The sequence below is a fragment of the Lepus europaeus genome, chromosome 21, assembly GCF_033115175.1.
Source record: "Lepus europaeus isolate LE1 chromosome 21, mLepTim1.pri, whole genome shotgun sequence".
Taxonomy (NCBI): domain Eukaryota; kingdom Metazoa; phylum Chordata; class Mammalia; order Lagomorpha; family Leporidae; genus Lepus; species Lepus europaeus.
The window spans coordinates 12044957-12069272 of record NC_084847.1 but is presented as its reverse complement, the minus strand read 5'-3'; the positions used below and the strand labels follow the sequence as shown (position 1 = coordinate 12069272).

Here is a 24316-nt window from a genome sequence, read left to right as displayed (position 1 = left end):
CGGGTGAGTTTACCATCTTGAATGATGGGACAATTTCATTACCGTATATAAATGTAAAAAACAAGTATACCCTATTCTTAGAAGAGCTACTGCTCACTCTACACAATTTTACCAAACAACTTGTAGAAAAACTTTTGATACATAAGCTTACAGAGTTTAATTGTTCTGACAACACATGGAAAATCTGTTAAAATGATTAATAGAATTTCATCTATGAACTTTTAAGCCAGTTTACAATCAATTAATAAATGAATACAAACTTACTTTGGTTGTGAAGACCAGATCTTCTATTGGATGCTTGTGAAATGGTTGGTTAAATGGTTGTGTAATGAATCCAAAACTGTGGTCCAACTATATAGAAGAATAAGAAAACATGTACCAAATGTGCTACAGTATCAGTAGGAATAATTCATAGATATATGTTCATGATTCTGAGTCTCTTCTATAAATTTGTAATAGCTGGGGATCAGTGGAGGAGATCAGGACAAGAGGACGGAGGGAGAAGATCAGATGGATGAACAGGGGCTAGGAGGAAATGTATGAGAGTGACGGGTGAGTTTACCATCTTGAATGATGGGACAATTTCATTACCGTATATAAATGTAAAAAACAAATATACCCTATTTTTTGAAGACATACTGTTAACTAATTTTGCAACTAACTTGTAGAAAAACTTTTGATACATAACCTTTAGAGTTTAATTGTTCTGACAAACATGGAAAATCTGAAAATAGTTAACAGAATTTTACTTATGAATTTATAAGCTGGTTCACAACGATTAATACATGAATACAAACTTACTTTGGAGGTGAAACCAAGATCTCATATTGAATGTTTGTGAAGTGCCTGGTTAAATTGTTTTGTAAAAATTTCAAAAATATGTTCAAATTACATGGAAGAATGAGGATATATTTACTATATTTGCTAAGATATCAATGTATAAACAATGTATAAACATGTATCACAGATACATGTTTATAGATATCGGTGTGACTGGTGAGATGGAAAGTGCTGTGAAAATCATACCTGAGTTATTAAGCACAACAGAAATTAAGCCCACTGGAGCCGCTATGGTGGCACAGCAGGTAAGCTGCTGCTTTCTGGCTGGCATCCCCTATGAGAGCACCAGTTTTAGTCCCTATTACTCCAATTCCAGTCCAGCTATTTGCTGATGTACCTGGGAAGGTAGCGATGATGACCCACAAACTTGGGCCCCTGCCACCCACATGGAAGACTTGGATGGAGTTCTAGTTTCCTGGCTTCAGCCTGGGCAGGCCCCAGCCGTTGTGGCCTTTAGGAGAGTAAACAAGTGGGTGGATGATCTCTCCTCTCTCTCTCTCTCTCTCTCTCTCTCTCTCTCTCTTTCTCTCTCCCTCATTTCTATCTCTCCCTCTCACTCTACCTTTAAAAATAAATACATAAATCTTAAATAAAGAAAACAAGCCCATCATGTCTGAGTCCCCCTTCTATGGAATGTAATGGACTGGGATCAGTGGTTTGATGGGGAATGGGAGAAAGGGGACATTCAGGTGGATGAGCAAGGAGCAGGAGGAAACATTTGAGAGTTATGGATGAGTTTACCGTCTTAAATGAGGTAATGATTTCCTTGCTGTACATGGTTGTTAAAAATAAATTCTATTCCTTAAGGACATACTGCTTACTACACGTTTACCAAACAATCTGTTAGAACAAATTCTGACACACAAGCTGAGCAGCTGTGCTGCCCCACAGTTCCAGGACATAGTCTGGAGTGAGATGGAGGTGTGAGCAGCTGGAACACTTCACCCATCACAACATGCAGAGCAACGATGTTTGGGTGGTTCCAAACAACTTTCACTTCCTCAACCCTATAGAACCAGAAGCTGCCACTGAAATAGGGCCTAGTATTAGGGCCGCCTTTTCATTTTTCTTTTTTTTTTTTGCCCTTTCCTATCTTCCTCGAATATGAAAATATACTTTTTTTTAAAAAAAATAAAAGATTCATCTATGGGGGCTGGTGTCATGGCATAGCAGGTTAAACCTCCACCTACAATGTCAGCATTCCATGTGGGCACCAGTTGAGTCCCAGCTGCTCCACTTCTGATCCAGCTCCCTGGTAATGTGCATGGGAAAGCACAGGAAGATGGTCCAGGTATTTGGGCCCTGTCACCCACATGGGAGACTCAGTTGAAATTTCAGGCTCCAGGGGCCAGCGCTGTGGCTCACTTGGTTAACCCTCCACCTGTAGCACAGGCATCCCATATGGGCGCCGGGTTCTAGTCCTGGCTGCTCCTCTTCCAGTCCAGCTCTATGCTGTGGCCTGAGAGGGCAGTGGGGGATGGCCCAAGTGCTTGGGCCTCTGCACTTGCATGGGAGACCAGGAAAAAGCACCTGACTCCTGGCTTCGGATCGGCGCAGTGCCGACCGTAGTGGCCATTTGGGGAGTGAACCAACAGAAGGAAGACATTTCTCTCTCTCTCTCTCTCTCTCTCTCTCTCTCTCTCACTATCTAACTCTATCTGTCGAAAGAAAAGAAAAGAATAGAAAAGAAAAGAAAGAAGGAAGGAAGGAGGGAAATAAAGAAATTTCAGACTCCTTGCATTGGCCTGACTCAGCACTGGCCATTGTGGGTTTGGGGGAGTGAACCAGCAGATGGAAGATCTGACTCTCCCTCCTTCTCTGTTATTCTGCCTTTCAAATAAATAAACCTTAAAAAAATAGAATAACAACAACAGCAAAAAGATTATTTGTTTGAAAGAGTGACAGAAACAGGTAGAGACACAGAGAGAGAGAGAGAGATCTTGCCAATTACTGGCTCACTCCCCAAACATCCACAATAACCAAAGCTAAGCCAGCTGGAGTCCAGGAGCCAAGAACTCCATCACAGTTTCTCATGTCAGTGACAGGAACCCAAGTCCTAGGGCCACAATTTGCTGCCTGCCAGGCACATTAACAGGAATCTGGATTGGAAGCATGGAGTAGACAGACTTGAACGTGGCACTATGATATGGGATGCAAGAGTTCCAAGTTCCAGTCCTGCTCCTTCTCCCTCTTTCTCTCCTACACATAGAGGGTTATGGTTTTATTTATTTATTTATTTATTTATTTATTTTTGAAGACACTGCCTTCTGGGAGCAAGTGGGACAGTGGCTTTTTTTTTTTTTTTTTTTTTTTGGCAGGCAGACTTAGACAGTGAGAGAGAGAGAGACAGAGAGAAAGGTCTTCCTTTTGTTGGTTCACCCCCCAAATGGCTGCTAAGGCTGGCGCGCTGTGCCGATCCTAAGCCAGGAGCCAGGTGCTTCCTCCTGGTCTCCCATGCGGGTGCAGGGCCCAAGCACTTGGGCCATCCTCCACTGCCTTCCCGGGCCACAGCAGAGAGCTGGACTGGAAGAGGAGCAGCCAGGACTAGAACCCGGCGCCCCGACCGGGACTAGATCCTGGGGTGCTGGTGCCACAGGTGGAGAAGTAGCCTAGTGAGCCGTGGCACTGGCCGAGGGTTATGATTTTATATGACAGAATGAAGACCTTCCCAGCAGGAATCTGGCCTTTCTTTAGATCTGCACAATCCCAAGGACAGTAAGGATCCTTTCTCACATGGCTGAATCTATAGCCTGCACATGACCTAGTTCACAAAAGGAAGGACTACAACTCCTCCCACTCCTGGGCAGGTCACTCCTAGTGACTGCCCCATAAGGACCATCCCAGGAGGATGCAGCCGCTCATTGTGCCAACTGACGGGCGTCTCAGGGTCCCCTCTAGCTGGTTGGGAGCAGAGTCCCTGGGGGCAGCCTCCAAGAGCAGAGGGGAGGGAGGACTCAGAGGCTGCTGAAAGTCAACACACCAAGTAACACAAAGCACAGGTGACACGTCACTGCTAACAAGCTGGTACCAAGACCAGTGACCCCGTGCCACTGCTCTGGGGCTGCCAGGCTTTCACACACATGGATGATCCATCCCTAGGGAAACAACCCCACACGGCAGGGAACAAAAGCTTGCAACACTTGAGGGCCTGCCTAGGGCTTCCAGGAGCCAGGCTTGTTCCCATGACTCCTACGACATCACAGTTCCCTGTGTTGGTAAAACTACTTTAACCAGACACAAGCCCATACCATGTAGTTCCCACCTATAATAGCACATGGCTTCTGGTCTATTCACTAATCCTTCCCTTTGAGACTATGAGGTTCTTTTTTTTTTTTCCCCTTTTCTTTCTTTCTTTTTTTTTTTTTTGAAAGCTTTTATTTGATAAATTTCATAGATACAGCTGTTTAGAATATAGCGGTTCTTCCCCCTATACCCGCTCTCCCACCCCCATTCCTGTCCCACCTCCTGCTCCCTCTCCCATCTCATTCTTTATTAAGATTCACTTTTAATTATCTTTATATACAGAAGACCAACTCTATACTAAGTAAAGATTTGGACAGTTTGCACCCACACAGGCACACAAAGTATAAAGTACTGTTTGAAGACTACCATTAGTTCACATAGTACAACACATTAATGACAGATATCCTACATGGGGAGCAGGTGCACAGTGACTCCTGTAGTTGATTTGACAATTGACACTCTATTTATTACATCAGTGATCACCCGAGGCTCTTGTCCTGAGCTTCAAAGGCTATGGAAGCCTTTTGATACACAAACTTTGATGTTATTTAGAAAAGGCCATAATCAAAGTGAAAGTTCTCTCCTCCCTTCAGAGAAAGGTACCTCCTTCTTTGTGAGGTTCCTACTCAGGATCCTAGCCTGTCAGCCTTTCCTGCCCCTGGCCCAAGCCAAAATTGACGTCACAGGTGTAATCAGAGCCTGATCAGCCTGGTCAAGACATAGGCTGAGGCCCCCGGACTGTCCAAGAGCCCCTGAAAAGGCTCTTATGTAAAGCACAGGGTGACACAGCCCCACAGAAGGGAAGAAACCACGGCGCTTCCAGCGTTTACTCACATTTCTCTTGGTGTTGCTGGGAAATCCCAGCACCAGGATCCAAAAGAGCCACCTCCTCACCTCCATGTCCTGGTCCCCTCAGGGTGCCCCAAGTGGCCAGATAGGAGGTGGGTGGGGATAGTGAAGGGGAAGGGGGGAGGGAGAGGGGAAAGGGAATGGGGAGTTGCGGAGGGGAGGATGTGGCAGGGAAGAGGGGTACTGAGGAGGAAGAGGAGTCAGGAAAGTGTCTTGGTCAAATCAGGTAGAGAGGCAGGAAGGAGGGTTCAAAGCTAAGTCACTGGGAGCTGGTCCACAGACACCAGACACCTGAAGCAAGTGTGCGTCACTCAGGAGTAGGTGGAGGGCTTGGACAAGGGCTCCTTGTCCCTCCAAGTCTTCTCCTATCTGGAGATCACCTTACCAACCCCAGGCTTTTAAACTTACTCTCTCAACCAATCCCCTGCCTTGCCTTGCTGTGTCACAATGCAAGCCCCACCCACTCCTAGAATGCCCCTCCCCCGCACTGAGCGTGTGCCAGGGGCTGAACCCCTGTCATAACAGCTATTATCTAAAAGCCAGAGAGCAAGAAATGCTGGCAAGGATGAAGAGAAAGGCAAACTTATATGTTATAGGTGAGAATTTGAGTTAGTGCAGCTACTGTAGAAAACGGGCAATTTCTTAAAGGACTAGAAATAGACCTGGCATGTGATCCACCAATCCCCCTACTGGAGATATACCAAAAAAAGAAAAAAAAAGAACTTTTTTAATGAAAAAGATACCTGCTCCACCATGCTTACGGCAACACTGTCCACAATAGCCAGATATGGACTCAACCAGGGTGTCCTTTATCAGATGAATGAAAAAGTAAAGTGTGGCACATATATAATGAATATTCAGCTAGAAAAAAGAATGAAATTCTGTCTTTTGGAGCAGAATGATTGAAACAGGAGGACATCATGTTAGTGAAATAAGCCAGACACAGAGAGACAAGTATCACATGTTCTTCCTTATGTGTGGGAAGAAAATTAAAAAGAAAAAAAGAAAAAAAACTCAAAAAAATGCCCATGTGTATCAGTTTTGTTGCACAGTGTTTTGTCAAATTGCCTTTCAAATCTTTGTCAAACTGATAGGAATTATGTATTACTATAGTTTTGATGATTTTTTTGACATTTTAACATTTTCATTTGACTATTTAGCCCTTACCTATTTTCCTGGAGGATTGTGGACTTTTTACATTTAATTTGTTGAAGCCTTTATTTAGTAGAGCCATTAAGTCTTTGATTGTAATGTAAATAAAAATATGTTATCTCAAAAAAGCTTTTTTCCTGTAATGACATTGTCCACTGAGCTTTCCCAGGAGTGGGCTAAGCCTTGGCAAGGGGAACGCCAAGAGTGAAGCCAGCCTGGCCTTCAAAAACATCTGGGCCTCCTGGAGAACAAGACAGACCCCAAGGCTGGTGTTGTAACAGGGAAAGCTAAGCTGCCACCTGCAATGCTGGCATCCCACATGGGAGCACTGGTCTGAGTCCCAGCTACTCTGCTTTGGCTCCAGCTGTCTGTTAAATATGCCCGGGAAGGCAGCAGAATATGGCTCAAGTATTTCATCCTCTGCTACACATGTGGCAGACCTGGATGGAGTTCTTTACTCCTGGCTTCAGCCTGGTCCAGCCCTGGCCATTGCAGCCATTAAGAGAGTGAACTAGCAGACAAAAGATCTCTTTCTTTCTCTCTCTCTCTCTCTCTCTCTCTCTCTCTCTCTCATTCTCTCTCCCTCATTTCTCTCTCTCTCTCTTTCTCTCTCTCTCATTTCTCTCTCTCTCTCTCTCTCTCTCTCTCTCTCATTCATCTCTCCCTCATTTCTCTCTCTCCCTCTCACTCTACCTTTAAAAATAAATACATAAATCTTAAATAAAGAAAACAAGCCCATCATGTCTGAGTCCCCCTTCTATGGAATGTAATGGACTGGGATCAGTGGTTTGATGGGGAATGGGAGAAAGGGGACGTTCAGGTGGATGAGCAAGGAGCAGGAGGAAACATTTGAGAGTTATGGATGAGTTTACCATCTTAAATGAGGTAATGATTTCCTTGCTGTACATGGTTGTTAAAAATAAATTCTATTCCTTAAGGACATACTGCTTACTGCACGTTTACCAAACAATCTGTTAGAACAAATTCTGACACACAAGCTGAGCAGCTGTGCTGCCCCACAGTTCCAGGACATAGTCTGGAGTGAGATGGAGGTGTGAGCAGCTGGAACACTTCACCCATCACAACATGCAGAGCAACGATGTTTGGGTGGTTCCAAACAACTTTCACTTCCTCAACCCTATAGAACCAGAAGCTGCCACTGAAATAGGGCCTAGTATTAGGGCCGCCTTTTCATTTTTCTTTTTTTTTTTTTTTTGCCCTTTTCTATCTTCCTCGAATATGAAAATATACTTTTTTTAAAAATAAAAGATTCATCTATGGGGGCTGGTGTCATGGCATAGCAGGTTAAACCTCCACCTACAATGTCAGCATTCCATGTGGGAACCAGTTGAGTCCCAGCTGCTCCACTTCTGATCCAGCTCCCTGGTAATGTGCATGGGAAAGCACAGGAAGATGGTCCAGGTATTTGGGCCCTGTCACCCACATGGGAGACTCAGTTGAAATTTCAGGTTCCAGGGGCCAGCGCTGTGGCTCACTTGGTTAACCCTCCACCTGTAGCACAGGCATCCCATATGGGCGCCGGGTTCTAGTCCTGGCTGCTCCTCTTCCAGTCCAGCTCTATGCTGTGGCCTGAGAGGGCAGTGGGGGATGGCCCAAGTGCTTGGGCCTCTGCACTTGCATGGGAGACCAGGAAGAAGCACCTGACTCCTGGCTTCGGATCGGTGCAGTGCCGACCGTAGTGGCCATTTGGGGAGTGAACCAACAGAAGGAAGACATTTCTCTCTCTCTCTCTCTCTCTTTCTCGCTCTCTCTCACTATCTAACTCTATCTGTCGAAAGAAAAGAAAAGAATAGAAAAGAAAAGAAAGAAGGAAGGAAGGAGGGAAATAAAGAAATTTCAGACTCCTTGCATTGGCCTGACTCAGCACTGGCCATTGTGGGTTTGGGGGAGTGAACCAGCAGATGGAAGATCTGACTCTTCCCTCCTTCTCTGTTATTCTGCCTTTCAAATAAATAAACCTTAAAAAAATAGAATAACAACAACAGCAAAAAGATTATTTGTTTGAAAGAGTGACAGAAACAGGTAGAGACACAGAGAGAGAGAGAGAGATCTTGCCAATTACTGGCTCACTCCCCAAACATCCACAATAACCAAAGCTAAGCCAGCTGGAGTCCAGGAGCCAAGAACTCCATCACAGTTTCTCATGTCAGTGACAGGAACCCAAGTCCTAGGGCCACAATTTGCTGCCTGCCAGGCACATTAACAGGAATCTGGATTGGAAGCATGGAGTAGACAGACTTGAACGTTGCACTATGATATGGGATGCAAGAGTTCCAAGTTCCAGTCCTGCTCCTTCTCCCTCTTTCTCTCCTACACATAGAGGGTTATGGTTTTATTTATTTATTTATTTATTTTTGAAGACACTGCCTTCTGGGAGCAAGTGGGACAGTGGCTTTTTTTTTTTTTTTTTTTTTTTGGCAGGCAGACTTAGACAGTGAGAGAGAGAGAGACAGAGAGAAAGGTCTTCCTTTTGTTGGTTCACCCCCCAAATGGCTGCTAAGGCTGGCGCGCTGTGCCGATCCTAAGCCAGGAGCCAGGTGCTTCCTCCTGGTCTCCCATGCGGGTGCAGGGCCCAAGCACTTGGGCCATCCTCCACTGCCTTCCCGGGCCACAGCAGAGAGCTGGACTGGAAGAGGAGCAGCCAGGACTAGAACCCGGCGCCCCGACCGGGACTAGATCCTGGGGTGCTGGTGCCACAGGTGGAGAAGTAGCCTAGTGAGCCGTGGCACTGGCCGAGGGTTATGATTTTATATGACAGAATGAAGACCTTCCCAGCAGGAATCTGGCCTTTCTTTAGATCTGCACAATCCCAAGGACAGTAAGGATCCTTTCTCACATGGCTGAATCTATAGCCTGCACATGACCTAGTTCACAAAAGGAAGGACTACAACTCCTCCCACTCCTGGGCAGGTCACTCCTAGTGACTGCCCCATAAGGACCATCCCAGGAGGATGCAGCCGCTCATTGTGCCAACTGACGGGCGTCTCAGGGTCCCCTCTAGCTGGTTGGGAGCAGAGTCCCTGGGGGCAGCCTCCAAGAGCAGAGGGGAGGGAGGACTCAGAGGCTGCTGAAAGTCAACACACCAAGTAACACAAAGCACAGGTGACACGTCACTGCTAACAAGCTGGTACCAAGACCAGTGACCCCGTGCCACTGCTCTGGGGCTGCCAGGCTTTCACACACATGGATGATCCATCCCTAGGGAAACAACCCCACACGGCAGGGAACAAAAGCTTGCAACACTTGAGGGCCTGCCTAGGGCTTCCAGGAGCCAGGCTTGTTCCCATGACTCCTACGACATCACAGTTCCCTGTGTTGGTAAAACTACTTTAACCAGACACAAGCCCATACCATGTAGTTCCCACCTATAATAGCACATGGCTTCTGGTCTATTCACTAATCCTTCCCTTTGAGACTATGAGGTTCTTTTTTTTTTTTCCCCTTTTCTTTCTTTCTTTTTTTTTTTTTTGAAAGCTTTTATTTGATAAATTTCATAGATACAGCTGTTTAGAATATAGCGGTTCTTCCCCCTATACCCGCTCTCCCACCCCCATTCCTGTCCCACCTCCTGCTCCCTCTCCCATCTCATTCTTTATTAAGATTCACTTTTAATTATCTTTATATACAGAAGACCAACTCTATACTAAGTAAAGATTTGGACAGTTTGCACCCACACAGGCACACAAAGTATAAAGTACTGTTTGAAGACTACCATTAGTTCACATAGTACAACACATTAATGACAGATATCCTACATGGGGAGCAGGTGCACAGTGACTCCTGTAGTTGATTTGACAATTGACACTCTATTTATTACATCAGTGATCACCCGAGGCTCTTGTCCTGAGCTTCAAAGGCTATGGAAGCCTTTTGATACACAAACTTTGATGTTATTTAGAAAAGGCCATAATCAAAGTGAAAGTTCTCTCCTCCCTTCAGAGAAAGGTACCTCCTTCTTTGTGAGGTTCCTACTCAGGATCCTAGCCTGTCAGCCTTTCCTGCCCCTGGCCCAAGCCAAAATTGACGTCACAGGTGTAATCAGAGCCTGATCAGCCTGGTCAAGACATAGGCTGAGGCCCCCGGACTGTCCAAGAGCCCCTGAAAAGGCTCTTATGTAAAGCACAGGGTGACACAGCCCCACAGAAGGGAAGAAACCACGGCGCTTCCAGCGTTTACTCACATTTCTCTTGGTGTTGCTGGGAAATCCCAGCACCAGGATCCAAAAGAGCCACCTCCTCACCTCCATGTCCTGGTCCCCTCAGGGTGCCCCAAGTGGCCAGATAGGAGGTGGGTGGGGATAGTGAAGGGGAAGGGGGGAGGGAGAGGGGAAAGGGAATGGGGAGTTGCGGAGGGGAGGATGTGGCAGGGAAGAGGGGTACTGAGGAGGAAGAGGAGTCAGGAAAGTGTCTTGGTCAAATCAGGTAGAGAGGCAGGAAGGAGGGTTCAAAGCTAAGTCACTGGGAGCTGGTCCACAGACACCAGACACCTGAAGCAAGTGTGCGTCACTCAGGAGTAGGTGGAGGGCTTGGACAAGGGCTCCTTGTCCCTCCAAGTCTTCTCCTATCTGGAGATCACCTTACCAACCCCAGGCTTTTAAACTTACTCTCTCAACCAATCCCCTGCCTTGCCTTGCTGTGTCACAATGCAAGCCCCACCCACTCCTAGAATGCCCCTCCCCCGCACTGAGCGTGTGCCAGGGGCTGAACCCCTGTCATAACAGCTATTATCTAAAAGCCAGAGAGCAAGAAATGCTGGCAAGGATGAAGAGAAAGGCAAACTTATATGTTATAGGTGAGAATTTGAGTTAGTGCAGCTACTGTAGAAAACGGGCAATTTCTTAAAGGACTAGAAATAGACCTGGCATGTGATCCACCAATCCCCCTACTGGAGATATACCAAAAAAAGAAAAAAAAAGAACTTTTTTAATGAAAAAGATACCTGCTCCACCATGCTTACGGCAACACTGTCCACAATAGCCAGATATGGACTCAACCAGGGTGTCCTTTATCAGATGAATGAAAAAGTAAAGTGTGGCACATATATAATGAATATTCAGCTAGAAAAAAGAATGAAATTCTGTCTTTTGGAGCAGAATGATTGAAACAGGAGGACATCATGTTAGTGAAATAAGCCAGACACAGAGAGACAAGTATCACATGTTCTTCCTTATGTGTGGGAAGAAAATTAAAAAGAAAAAAAGAAAAAAAACTCAAAAAAATGCCCATGTGTATCAGTTTTGTTGCACAGTGTTTTGTCAAATTGCCTTTCAAATCTTTGTCAAACTGATAGGAATTATGTATTACTATAGTTTTGATGATTTTTTTGACATTTTAACATTTTCATTTGACTATTTAGCCCTTACCTATTTTCCTGGAGGATTGTGGACTTTTTACATTTAATTTGTTGAAGCCTTTATTTAGTAGAGCCATTAAGTCTTTGATTGTAATGTAAATAAAAATATGTTATCTCAAAAAAGCTTTTTTCCTGTAATGACATTGTCCACTGAGCTTTCCCAGGAGTGGGCTAAGCCTTGGCAAGGGGAACGCCAAGAGTGAAGCCAGCCTGGCCTTCAAAAACATCTGGGCCTCCTGGAGAACAAGACAGACCCCAAGGCTGGTGTTGTAACAGGGAAAGCTAAGCTGCCACCTGCAATGCTGGCATCCCACATGGGAGCACTGGTCTGAGTCCCAGCTACTCTGCCTTGGCTCCAGCTGTCTGTTAAATATGCCCGGGAAGGCAGCAGAATATGGCTCAAGTATTTCACCCTCTGCTACACATGTGGCAGACCTGGATGGAGTTCTTTACTCCTGGCTTCAGCCTGGTCCAGCCCTGGCCATTGCAGCCATTAAGAGAGTGAACTAGCAGACAAAAGATCTCTCTCTCTCTCTCTCTCTCCCCCTCTCCTATCTCTCTCAATTAAAAACAAATATTGAAAAAAAAAAAAAAGATTATGGTTCAGCACTGTGGCGTAGCAGGAAAAGCTGCCGCTTGCAGTTCCACCATCCCATATGGGTGCCAGTTCGAGTCCCTGCTGCTCCACTTCGCATCCAGCTCTCTGCTATAGCGTAGGGAAACAGTAGAAGATGGCCCAAGTCCTTGGGCCCCTGCATCCATGTGGGAGCCCTGGAGGAGGCTCCTGGCTCCTGGCTTTGGATCTGTGCAGCTCCGGCCATTGCAGCCAGTTGGAGACTGAAGTTGGAGAGTGAAGTAGCAGATGGAAGACCTCTCTCTCTCTCTCTCTCTCTGCCTCTCTGAGTAACTCTGACTTTCAAATAAATAAATAAGCTTTTTTTTAAAAAAGAAACCATTAAGTATAGAAATATTATTTTTTTAAAGGGGGGAGGCCAAATTATTATTACTTTAAAATTTGATTACAACCGATTTTGTTGGCATTAAAATTAGAGGCATCTTAAATTTTTTTTTTAATGGTTAAAAGAATCTGTTTATTGTATTCCTAATTTAGCATTATCAACAACAAATATCCTCAAACATTATGTTAACTTTTTTATTTATGAAAATGGAATCCAATATGAAAATGAAATAAGCATAAACATATCAGTTGATACTCAATTGTAAATCAGCTAAGCAGGCCAAAATTGTCAATGCTGGGCAAGGACTGTAGTGGAGTTTTATGAAAGCGGTGGGAAAGTAATTTCCCAACAAAGACAGTGCAGAGGGGGGGACACAGCAACTGGATCATTCTTCCACACGTACTGAGAGGCCAGTCCACTGCTCCCATAAACTGTATTTTGTGAATGAGGTTCAGTTTGGTCTCAATTGACTCTTCTGGAAAGAAAACATTGAATTTTATTAAGTGTACACCGAGTTAACAAATCTATTTGCAAATAGTTTAGTATTAAACATTTTGAAACTGTTTCTAGTCAGTATCGAACATTTCACATGGAATTTTCACCTAGTAGTCAACTCTTCAGTCTTGCTCATAGACGTTGCCTTCCCTAAGCTCAGAATTTTGCAGTATTCAATTCAAAAGGAAATGAAGAGAGCAAACTAAAACCAAAGCAAATACACCAGACGGACCCGAAACCTGATCTTTGAGGGTGTTGGCTTGCCTTTGTTTTTCTCTTGGATCCCTCAACAGACCGAATTCTGAGATCATGGCAAGGCACCTCTATCCCAGCCATTGGGTAATCTGGGCCCCACAGAGCTGAGTTACAGGTACGTACTGGTGAGGTCCACAGTACCGGACTCAGCATGCTGAGCTAAAAAAAATATTTTTTCCTAATATGTCCAGTTTAAAAACTTGTCATTAAACACCAAAAATATTAAAGTCTAATTGATAACTAACGTTTGCATTGTTGCTGCAGAAAAGACAGCCGCCTTGCCCATGCTCGGCTGACTATGAGTGGGACGCAGCCACGTCGGGGATGGCGTTAGGTTCGTTAAAAACAGGAGGGAGTAGATCTGAAATGGATTTAGGTAGCGCAATTCTCGTAGGTCGTCATGATTTTGTTTTCCTTTTTTTTTTTTTTTTCCAAATAATGAAGACTAATAGATGAAAAATGAACCTTAATCAGGCCTACAAGGCCTACAGAATTCTTTGGACCCACTTTCTCAAAAACCAGTGGGTCTTGCTCGCTGGGCAAGGCAAATGTTACCATTACCAGTAAGCTTGTGATATGTATAAAACACACGCATACACACACGCGCGCACACACACACCACACACACACAAAGAAACTAAGAGGGGCCGTCCAACACGGGTCGTGGAGAGCTTGCCACGGATTGTGTTCGACCTTTCTCCTGCCCAGGCCTTGGGGACCTCGGCCGCGCAGTGTCTGCTGCTGGATAGAGCGTGTATGTGTGTGGAATCGATAGTGTGAGCCCGAGACAACGATCTTAATCTGGATAGATGCAGTTTGTAATACTAAGGTAGAAGGCTTTCTGATTCCCTGATTGCCCACCGGACTAAGCCACCCGCAACATTGCCGATTCAGAAGAACACACTCCCTGCAAAAGGTCACAGACAGTGGCGCGAGCAGCCCTGTAAAAACGAGAAGAGGAGAAATCCATGAGAGCACAGGTTTACAGCGTCTAACTAGAAATTACTCAATAGTAGTGGGGTGCTACAAAATCGAACTGAAACACATGGATTTCGCTGGAACAGGACTCAAAAAGGGTTACGGGGAGCTGTCAGCAGGCAAGGTATCGAGTGTACGTGTGAAATATGTCATTCACATGAAGTGTCACAGTCACAGAAAAGAGATTAAAAAGGCATTCCATATCTGGTAGGGCATTCCATGGTCTGAGTTGAGCTGGTTATCCAGGTGTCTTCTTGTCGTGGGGGTGCCACAGCTTGCGTTTGAACCACTTGTGACGAAGTTCGGAGCCAGCCAAGAGCAAGCAGCACTGGCTTGCGTCCCCACCGCCCTCAGCCCCGGGAGCAGGAATGTCCGGTGGGGATAAATCACGCGACTGTGCCCGGGACTGGTAAGTCACAGGCCCCCGAGGCTCTGACTATGTGGTCTTGCTCTTGTTGACTGGTTTGCCTCCGTTCATAATCGCAGACGCACTTGTGCTTTTACTCGGTGTCACCCCAGCCTTCGGGACCGTCTCCCCCACATCGTGCAAAGATGGTTCTCGGTACATGGCAACTTCCAATGGCTTGGGTAGAAAATGAGCTGCTGGTTTGGTTTTCTTTACTCTGTTCCCTTTCATAACTTGCCCTTCCTTATTTAATCCCAAAAACCAGGCTCTACCAGATTCCTGTTGTCTGTACAGCATAGATGAGTAGATTACATAATAATTTTCAAAAACAGACTCTTTAAACTTGCATTCAGGAGTAAAAAGTTCTGATGGGTAGAGGTAACCTTCTCCATTCATGGCTATGTACAACCCCGTCTTCACTCCCTGGATGGCAACGACGCGCAGTCCCACGGGGATGAGGTTAAAGAGTGTGGAATTGGTGCTGTCATCCTTGGTTCCGTCGAGAGCTCCATCGGGGTGCATTTGCAAGTAGTAGCCTTGCCTGCAATATAACCTGGTCACTATGCCCTTGAGCTGGGGATCTCAGATCTGGAAACAGGTGGCAACATCTCTCCACCTAGGAATTACAAACGCACTCCCACAGCAACACAGCTCCATCTTTGCCTGCCTTGCCGACTGCCGAGGCATCTTAAATTTGAATAATGGATATATACCAAAAACAAGAAATTAAATTTGGTAGAAATGGGGAGGAGTTTTTCCAGTAATAATAGGTTGGAAGGCAGAAATCAATTTAGCGAAAGACAAAACTCCATTGTTTACAATGATTGTGCCACAGACTTGAACTTCAGTAGTGCATTAGCAAACTCTTCACATTTAGATCTTCACCTTGAGATTCGACAGCTGTTTCTTGGTAAAATCTCGGTACCTTGTGCAAATAAACTGGTGTTCCATGTGCCTTAGCACATTTAAAATTTCTCCATTATATATATATATATATATATATATATATATATATATATATATATATACAAATCACCTGCCACATGGGCAGGGCAAAATACATACTTTCATAACAAAACTATAATGTACCTCTCAAGTATGAACAATATACACATAATACATGGTATACAGTATTTACAAAATATAATACAAGCTGTTTGTATGTAACTTTTTAAACTCATCTTTTGTACTCTTACATTGCAACAAGGCAGATTTCCAGATCTGTACCAATTCGAGAGTCCAAGAAGTTGGAAAAAACTGTTTTACATACACGCTGAATCTGAAATCTTAAGTTTGAACCTTCAGCAGTGTTTTCAAATGCACTGCCATCAACTCCTTGTTTTTGGTTGGAATTTCCAACAGAGCTTCCCATCCAGTGACTAGGAGGCTTTGGAAGAACAACAGGAGAAGGCGGATCCCTGGACTTCGCGCCAGTGTAATTCTCCTTTTGGCTCACTTCAGTTAGAAATGCTGACTTCTTCCAATGCATGTTTTTAATGTTCTCTGTATTTTTAAAAGGCTTTTTTCCTGCTTCTGAATTCTATCAGATGACATAGAGTCCTGCCAAAAATTATTTTCATTCCTTTTCGTAGAGGTGATCTTGGGTAGTGGCAAGTTATATTTGCTTTTCTGTCTGTTTATCTTTGGTTGTTCACTCAAGTGTATACCATTAACAAGCTGGCCGTGGGGAAGGGCAACTTTTTTCCGATTTTCCCATCTTTGATTTTAAAACCTTCTTCTTCCGCCGCTTCTTCGCGCTGCCCGAGGCGTGCCTCCCGCCGCGCGAGGCTGCAGTTGGGCAGAGCTACCAGAGCGCGAGGCTGGGGGCTCACGCAGGGGCCGTCTCCGCCAAGAAAGTGAGGGAGGAACAGGGTCGGGGCAGCGCCCGGGGGTCCGGGATCCGGGGTAGAGGCGGCGGATATTTTTAAAAAAATATTAAAGGCCGGCGCCACGGCTCACTAGGCTAATCCTCCGCCTTGTGGCGCCGGCACACCGGGTTCTAGTCCCGGTCGGGGCACCGATCCTGTCCCGGTTGCCCCTCTTCCAGGCCAGCTCTCTGCTGTGGCCAGGGAGTGCAGTGGAGGATGGCCCAAGTGCTTGGGCCCTGCACCCCATGGGAGACCAGGAGAAGCACCTGGCTCCTGCCATCGGATCAGCGCGGTGCGCCGGCAGCAGCGGCCATTGGAGGGTGAACCAACGGCAAAAGAAAGACCTTTCTGTCTGTCTCTATCTCACTGTCCACTCTGCCTGTCAAAAATAAAAATAATATATATATATATATTAAAAAGGGTGGTGGTTCTAGTCCCAGCTGCTCCACTTCCAATCCAGCTCTCTGCTGTGGCCTAGGAAAGTAATAGAAGATATCCCAAGTCCTTGGGCCCTGCACCCACGTAGGAGACCTGGAAGACGCTCCAGGCTCCTGGCTTCAGATCGGCACAGCTCTGGCTGTTACAGCCATTTGGGGAGTGAACTAGTGACTGGAAGCTCTCTCTGTCTCTCTCTCTTTCTCTCTCAATCTGTCTCTGTAGCTCTGCCTTTCAAATAAACAAATCTTTCAAAAAAAAAAAAAAAAAAGAGGAGGAGGAGGAAGGGCTGCAGAAGCTAAGAAAATTGAAAGAGTAGTCAGAGCGCCATCTGCTGGATTTTCAGGAGAAGCAACAAGATAAGCCTGTTCTTTTTTTGACACCAATAAGAAAGTTGAGCAGTGTGATGTTGCAATTCAGCAGCAAATAGCCGCAGAGCTAGTTGACAGAGTGTTTAACAGATCCAGGATAGAGACCTTGCATAAGGAAAAAGTAGAAGAAAAAGATTTATTTTATTTATTTGCAAGGCAGAGTGACGAGGCAGAGATCTTCCATTCTCTTGTTCACTCCCCAAATGGCCCTAACAGCAGGCCTGTGCCAGGCTAAAGTCAGAGCCTAGAGCTCCATCTGGGTCTCCCACATGGGTGGCAGGGACCCAAGCACTTGGGCCATCTTCTGCTGCTTTCCCAGATGCATTAGAAGGGAGCCATGACACAAACCAGCACCCACATGGGATCTGACATTGTCACAGGTGGTAGTTTAACCTCTTGTGCCACAACACTGGCCCCAATCAACTTTTTATACTATATAAAATTAAGGGGAAAAGGTAATCAACTTCATCTTTCAGCACCTATAGGTCTTTTTTTTAAGATTTATTTTTATTTGAAAGAGCTCCAGAGAGAGGAAGGGAGGGAGGGAGGGAGGGAGGGAGGGAGGGAGGGAGGGAGGGAAAGAGAAAGAGAGAGAGAGAGAGAGAGAGAGAGAGAGAAAGAGAGAGAGTCTTCCATCTGCTGGTTCACTCCCCAAATGGCCACAATGGCCAGAGCTGGGCCAATCTGTAGCCAGGAGCCAGGAGCTTCTTCCAGTCTTCCACATGGGGGCAGGGGCCCAAGCACTTGGGCCATCTTCTGCTGCTTTCCCAGACCATAGCAGAGAGCTGGACTGGAAGTGGAGCAGCCAGAACAGGAACTGGTGCCCATAGGGGATGTGCCCAGGGTGTGCACCAGCAAGAAGCTGAAATCAGAAATGGAGTTGGAACTCAAACCTAAGCACTCTGATAATGGGATGCTGGTGCCCCAAGTGGCATCTTAATTGAGCCCCAACTGCCTGCTTCAAGTATTACTTTTCTGATCAGAAAAATATGTTTTAAGAGATAAGATAAAGTTTTTCTAAATAATTGTTTTGTTGTTTCTTAAAGCACAAATTACAGAAAAATTTTTAACATGTTTTTGGAATGCCAAGAGACAGGTACCATCCCTTTCACCTCTTAATCACAGTTAACTTCTCTCACCTGCCTCCAGCACTTCCCCATGGAAGTCCTCCAGTGACAGAGGAAAGACTGATCAAAACAGCCACAGGCCTCAGAGTGTGCCATGCCCCTATTTTCCTGTAAATTCCCGTAGTATCTTTTTTTCTAATGTTTATTTACTTATTCTCACCTACTGGAAAAGCAGAGACAGAGATCTTCCATCCACTGGTTTACTGTCCAAATGCCTGATGGGCCAGGCTGAAGCCAGAAGTCGGGAGCTCCATCCAAGTCTCCCACAGGGTGGCAGGGACCTGAGCACTTGGGCCATGATGCGCTGCCTCCCAGAATGCATTGAGAGGAAGCTGGACTGGAAGTGGAGCAGCTGGGACCAAGGGGCACCTCAACGTCTGCCGTGTGAACAATATCTTTTTTTAAAAAAAGTTTATTTTTATTTATTTGAAAGACAGAGTTACAGAGAAAGGTAGAACCAGAGAGAGAGAGACAGTAAGAGGCCTTCCATCTGCTGGTTCACTCCCCAGATGTCCGCAACTGCTGGAGCTGCGCTGACCTGAAGCCAGAAGCCAGGAGCCAGGAGCCTCCTCCGAGTACAGGGGCTCAAGCAGTTGGGCCATCTTCCACTGCTTTCCTAGGCCATAGCAGAGAGCTGGGTTGGAAATGGAGCAGCCGGGATTCGAACCGGCGCCCATATGGGATGTGCCAGCGCTGCAGGCCAGGGCTGCACCACAGCTCCAGCTCCATGGACAATATCTTGATTGTCTTTCTTTTCTAGTTTTATTTTTAAAATCATCCAAAGTTCTTTTCGTGTTTGGTTTGCCATCACTAAAATAGGAATAATTCCTCCAAATAACTCAAACTGTTCAAAATTATTCACAATTCCAGTATGTAAGACAATAATGCTGCTCATGATACCATTCCACTAAACATGAATATTGGAAATGTTTTGGTACATTTTCTCACCCTGCTTTTTTAGTGAATCGAGTGTTCCTTTTTCATTTTTTTCAATTTAGTTATCTTTCTCAAATTTTCTTTATGAAATGGTCTTTTAAGGATTTATTTTAGTTATTTGGAAAGCAGAGTTAGAGAGAGGGGAAGCGACAGAATGAGAGAGACAGAGACAGAGAGAACACTTACATTCACTGGCTTGCTCCCCAAATGCCTGCGATGGCCACAGCTAGGCTGGGCTGGGGCAAGCCAGAAGCCAGGGACTCCATCTGGGTCTCCCATATAGGTGCAGGGGTCCAAGTACTTGGGCCATCCTCTACCACTTTCCTAGGCACATTAGTAGGGAGCTGGATTGGAAGTGGAGAAGCCAGACTCAATGGGATGTTATGTCACAGGCAGTTGCTAAACATGTTGTGCTACCCTGCTGGCCCCATGAACTTACTTTCATGAAGAAAAAAGCTATTGTTGTTAAAAGGACACATTTATTCTTATTGCTTAAAATTAAAAGTTACATAGAGGTGATTTAAATAGGGTTGTTATATTTAGCAAACAAAAATATAATATATCTACTTAAAGTTTAATTTCAGACACTGAATTTTTTAGTGTAAGTATGTCTCATGCAATATTTGTGATCCATTTAAACTAAAAAATTATGCAGTTTATCTGAAATTCAAATTTAATTAGATACTCTGTATTTAATCTGAAGGTTCTAGATTTAATGTATTGCAATAGCTTGGTGGTTATTAAAGTCTATTAAAGTGCTTTTTTTTGCTAAAGATTTATTTATTTATTTGAAAAGCAGAGTTACAGAGAGGCAGAGGCAGAAAGAGAAAGAGAGAGGTCTTCCATTCGTTGGTTCACTCCCCAGATGGCCACAACAGTCGGAGCTGCAGAGATTAGAAGCCAGGAGCCAGGAGCTTCTTCCAGGCCTCCCACGCAGATGCAGGGGCCCAAGGACTTCAGCCAACTTCCTCTGCTTTTCCAGGCGCATTATCAGGGAGCTGGATCAGAAGAGGAGCAAGCTGGTACTCGAACCGGTACCCATATGGGATGCCAGCATTGAAGGTAGAGGCTTAACCAGCTATACCGCAGCACCAGCCCCCCCCCCCCTTAAAGTGCTTTATTAAACACTGCTGCCCTCCATCCACAGAACTGTTGGCTCAGTAGGTCTTGGTGGGACTTCGTAATTTACATTTCTAACTGTTCCCAGGTGCTACAGGTTGGGGAGTGCACTTTGAGAAGTAGCTTTCATTTAGAAGTGACACCTGGATCAAAACAGCATAAGGTGAAATGCACTGAGGAAATGAGTAGTTTTAAATTGAAACAAGCTACTGTAGGCCCCTGCACCCACATGGGAGACCTGGAGGAAGCTCCTGGCTCCTGGCTTCAGCCTGGCCTAGCCCTGGCTGTTGCAGCTATTTAGGGAGTAGACCAGCAGATGGAAGTTCTCTCTCTCCCTCTCTCCCTATCTCCCTGTCTCCCTGTCTCCCTCTCTCCCTCTCTCCCTCTCTCCCTCTCCTTCTCCTCTCTCTCTCCCTCCATTCCCCTCTTCCTCTTTCCCTTCCCTCTTCTCTCTGTGTAACTCTAATAAATAAATACAATAGAATTTTTTAAGAAAATTGGCCTACCACACAACTTAACATATATTGAGGCAGCAATATTTAACAGTCACTTGTACGTGTGTGTGTGTGTGTAACAGTGTGTTTTATTTGTCATGTATTGGTACAAGCAGATTCAGTATAAACTCACAAACACAGATTGGAAAATAATGCACACACAGTGTTCAAATTTGAACTTTTCTCATGGATTTTGAGGTGTGGGCCAACATGGTGTTTACATTATATAATTTCTGCTGTGCAAGTAAAGCACATTTTTTTCCCCTAAAGTGTTTTCCCCCCTGTGTATCCTATTATGGATACTGATTTTGTTAATTATGATTCTTTTTCTTTTTTTCTCTATTTTTAGAATATAGCAGTGATACTATTACTGAAATGAATGATTTCCTTTTTCTGAAATGTAATCATTGATGCTTGAATGATAGAATTTTAGTACTGTAAACAGGCTTTAGTCATTAATGTGAGAGACTTAGAAGAAATGCTTAGAGTGAACTATTAAGTGTGCCTAAATGAATTTTGCAGTAACTGGTATTTTTGGTTTTGTCCTACTTAATATACATTAATTCAGAACTTGTAGCTTACTATATGAGTTTGACAGTCTATGGGAGTGACAAGCAACTTTGATGTTTGCACTAAGATTTTATTCAGAATGCAAAGGAGGTTGAAAGAGGTTTCAGTAGTACACATGTAACTAATTTATTTGAACTGTATGCTAAAGATATCTACCAGTTTCTACAAATGTCTTTAAAAGTCACCATAGATGATTGGTGAAAATGTTGAAAATCATACTTTTGTTGCACATCAGCTACATAAACAGTTTTGTACAATGAAAAAATACTAATTTGTTTGACATTCCATGTTAAACTACTGTCATATTCAGCTGCATTGCATGTAATGCAGTCCTGGTCCATCATCAGATCATGTATTCTGGAGAGAGTGCTTTATTCAATAAAGTTTTAATTTAGTATAAAAAAATATATTGAGACAGACCTGGAAAAAAAATGATGAGGCTTTCTAAAAAAGCATTACAAAATGCATGCATTATACACAATTACCCTCAAATTCTTTTATTTACAGCAGCAGTTTTCAGCCCTGCTGAGCTTTAGGTCAACCTCAGGAGCTTTTAGGACTTAGCCCCTAGAGATTCTTACTCTGTAGGTATGGAGAAGAGCAGAGGTATTGAGTTCTTGTTTTGATTTAGATTTAGATTTATTTGTTTATTTAAAAGGCAGAGTTAAAGAGAGATCTTCCATCCACTGGTTCACTCCCCAAATGGCTGCAACAGGCAGGGCTGGGCCAAGCCAAAGCCAGGAGCCAAGAACTCCACCTTGGTCTCCCACATGAGTGGCATGGCAGGGGCCCAAGCACTTAGGCCATCTTTCACTGCTTTCCCAGGTGCATTAGCAGGGAGCTGGATCAGAACTGGAGCAGCCAGGACTTGAAACAGTGCTCCAATATGGAGTGCCATTGTCACAGGCAGCAGCTTAACCTGCTGTGCCACAACTCTGGCCCCAAGCTACATATTTGAAAGGTGGATAATCTTCTGACAGCAGAGTTAGAACCCTGCTCCGTGCTGTACGATAACAAATCTTGCTCACAGCTCCTGTTCCTGAGAGCCTACACAGCTTATAGAAAAGCACTGAAGCCACAGGCTTTGTCAGGAGGGCGTGGATTACACATCCGGGCGATTCCTTGTGAAAAACCCGTGTTATTATCATCTTCTAATGACAGTCTGTGCCATATACTTTAAAAGGTGAGGGGACAAGAGGGTGAGGCTTTGTTTTTTTAAAAAATTAATTTATTTAAGGCAGATTTACAAAGAGGCAGAGGCAGAGAAATAGAGAGGTCTTCCATCTGCTGGTGCACTCCCCAGATGGCCGCAACGGCTGGAGCTGCGCTGATCGAAGCCAGGAGCTTCTTCCAGGTCTCCCACGTGGGTGCAGGGGCCCAATGACTTGGGCCATGTTCCACTGCTTCCCAGGCCATAGCAGAGAGCTGGAGCGGAAGTGGAGCCGCTGGGACTCAAACCAGAGCCCATATGGATGCCAGCACTGCAGGCGGCGGCTTTATCTGCTATGCCACAGTGCTGGCCCCAAGGTTTTCTTTCTTTTCTAAAGTAGACTATCTCTGATTGTTAAAGGATATCATGTCTGTTTCTTGAAACATCTTTTTTAATATTTTATTTATTTGAGATGGAGAGCGGGAGAGCGGGAGGGGGAGAGAGGGGAGAGAGAGAGAAATGTCTTCCATCTGTTGGTTCACTCCCAGATGGCCTCAGTGGCCGGAGCTAAGCCAATTCGAAGCCAGGAGCCAGGAGCCAGGAGCTTCTTCCAGGTCTCCCATGTGGGTGCAGGGAGCCAAGCACTTGGACCATCTTCTGCTGTTTTCCCAGGCCACAAACAGGTAGTTGGATCAGAAGAGGAGCAGCTGGGACATCAACCGGCACTGCTATGGTATGCCAACGCTGCAGGTGGAGGCTTAGCCCACTACGCCACAGCTCCAGTACCTTGAAACACCTTCTAATTCATTGCCTGAGAACTACTTTTTAAACAGGTGAGTCAAATGAAAACTTCCTATAAAATGTCTTGATGTCATTCAAAAGTTTTTGCCTTTCTCTTAATATTAAGGTTTTCCTGTCAGCTTAAATTCCTTTCCCTTAGAGAGCATCATCATGGCTGTTGGACCTCAGAATATTCTTTAAAGTTATTAGGGAAATTTAGTAACAATCTTAACTGATCAGAGCTCTTAGACTTTGAAATAATTCAATTTAGCTTATATCACTACTCTGATAACTCAGAATGTTACTAGAGTTTTAAAAACACACATGTTCTAATTTTATGGAAAGGGCCGATATCCCAAGTCCCTTACTCCCAAGCCTTTGTGCTATGAGCAGGGTGAAGCTGATCACTAGAAGAGGGGGTCAGGAAGGTTTTCTTCATTGTAGGATCCCCGGAAGTTCCTCTCCTGATCTCTCATGAAGACAATTCCTTGGCACTGTTTTTAGTATCAGCAACAACTACCCTTTGGCGGTTTGATTTTTTTCCCCTTAATCCTTGAAATAAGAAATGGGGCACTTTCAGAAAGTAACTAAAGTATTCTGAACTCTTCCTTCTTAAGAGTTTACCAGGCCAGCTCTCTGCTGTGGACCGGGAGTGCAGTGGAGGATGGCCCAGGTCCTTGGGCCCTGCACCCCGTGGGAGACCAGGAGAAGCACCTGGCTCCTGCCATCGGATCAGCGCGGTGCACCGGCTGCAGCGCGCCTACCGCGGCGGCCATTGGAGGGTGAACCAACGGCAAAAGGAAGACCTTTCTCTCTGTCTCTCTCTCACTGTCCACTCTGCCTGTCAAAAAGTTAAAAAAAAAAAAAGTTTACAAAAAATAATCTAATTTATTGTTTTTTGAGAGTATCTACTGTC

The 24316-nt window shown here is 44.9% G+C and overlaps 2 protein-coding genes across 2 annotated transcripts in view; one reads left to right on the top strand and one right to left on the bottom strand.

The window, feature by feature from the left end:
* Nucleotides 1–14580: 14580 nt before the first annotated feature.
* Nucleotides 14581–15132, bottom strand: LOC133750607 (fibroblast growth factor 14-like). The gene has a single exon (XM_062180192.1). It carries the CDS (start codon nucleotides 15070–15072, stop codon nucleotides 14581–14583), a length of 492 nt encoding a protein of 163 aa, XP_062036176.1. The 5' UTR covers nucleotides 15073–15132.
* A 5136-nt stretch (nucleotides 15133–20268) lies between these two features.
* PLA2G10 (phospholipase A2 group X) overlaps nucleotides 20269–24316 on the top strand; it is a 29256-nt gene continuing 25208 nt past the window's right edge. The window contains exons 1-2 of the mRNA XM_062180726.1: nucleotides 20269–20349; nucleotides 23293–23453. The gene's annotated coding sequence lies outside the window, so the exon portion shown is untranslated. The remainder of the gene's footprint in view (nucleotides 20350–23292; nucleotides 23454–24316) is intronic.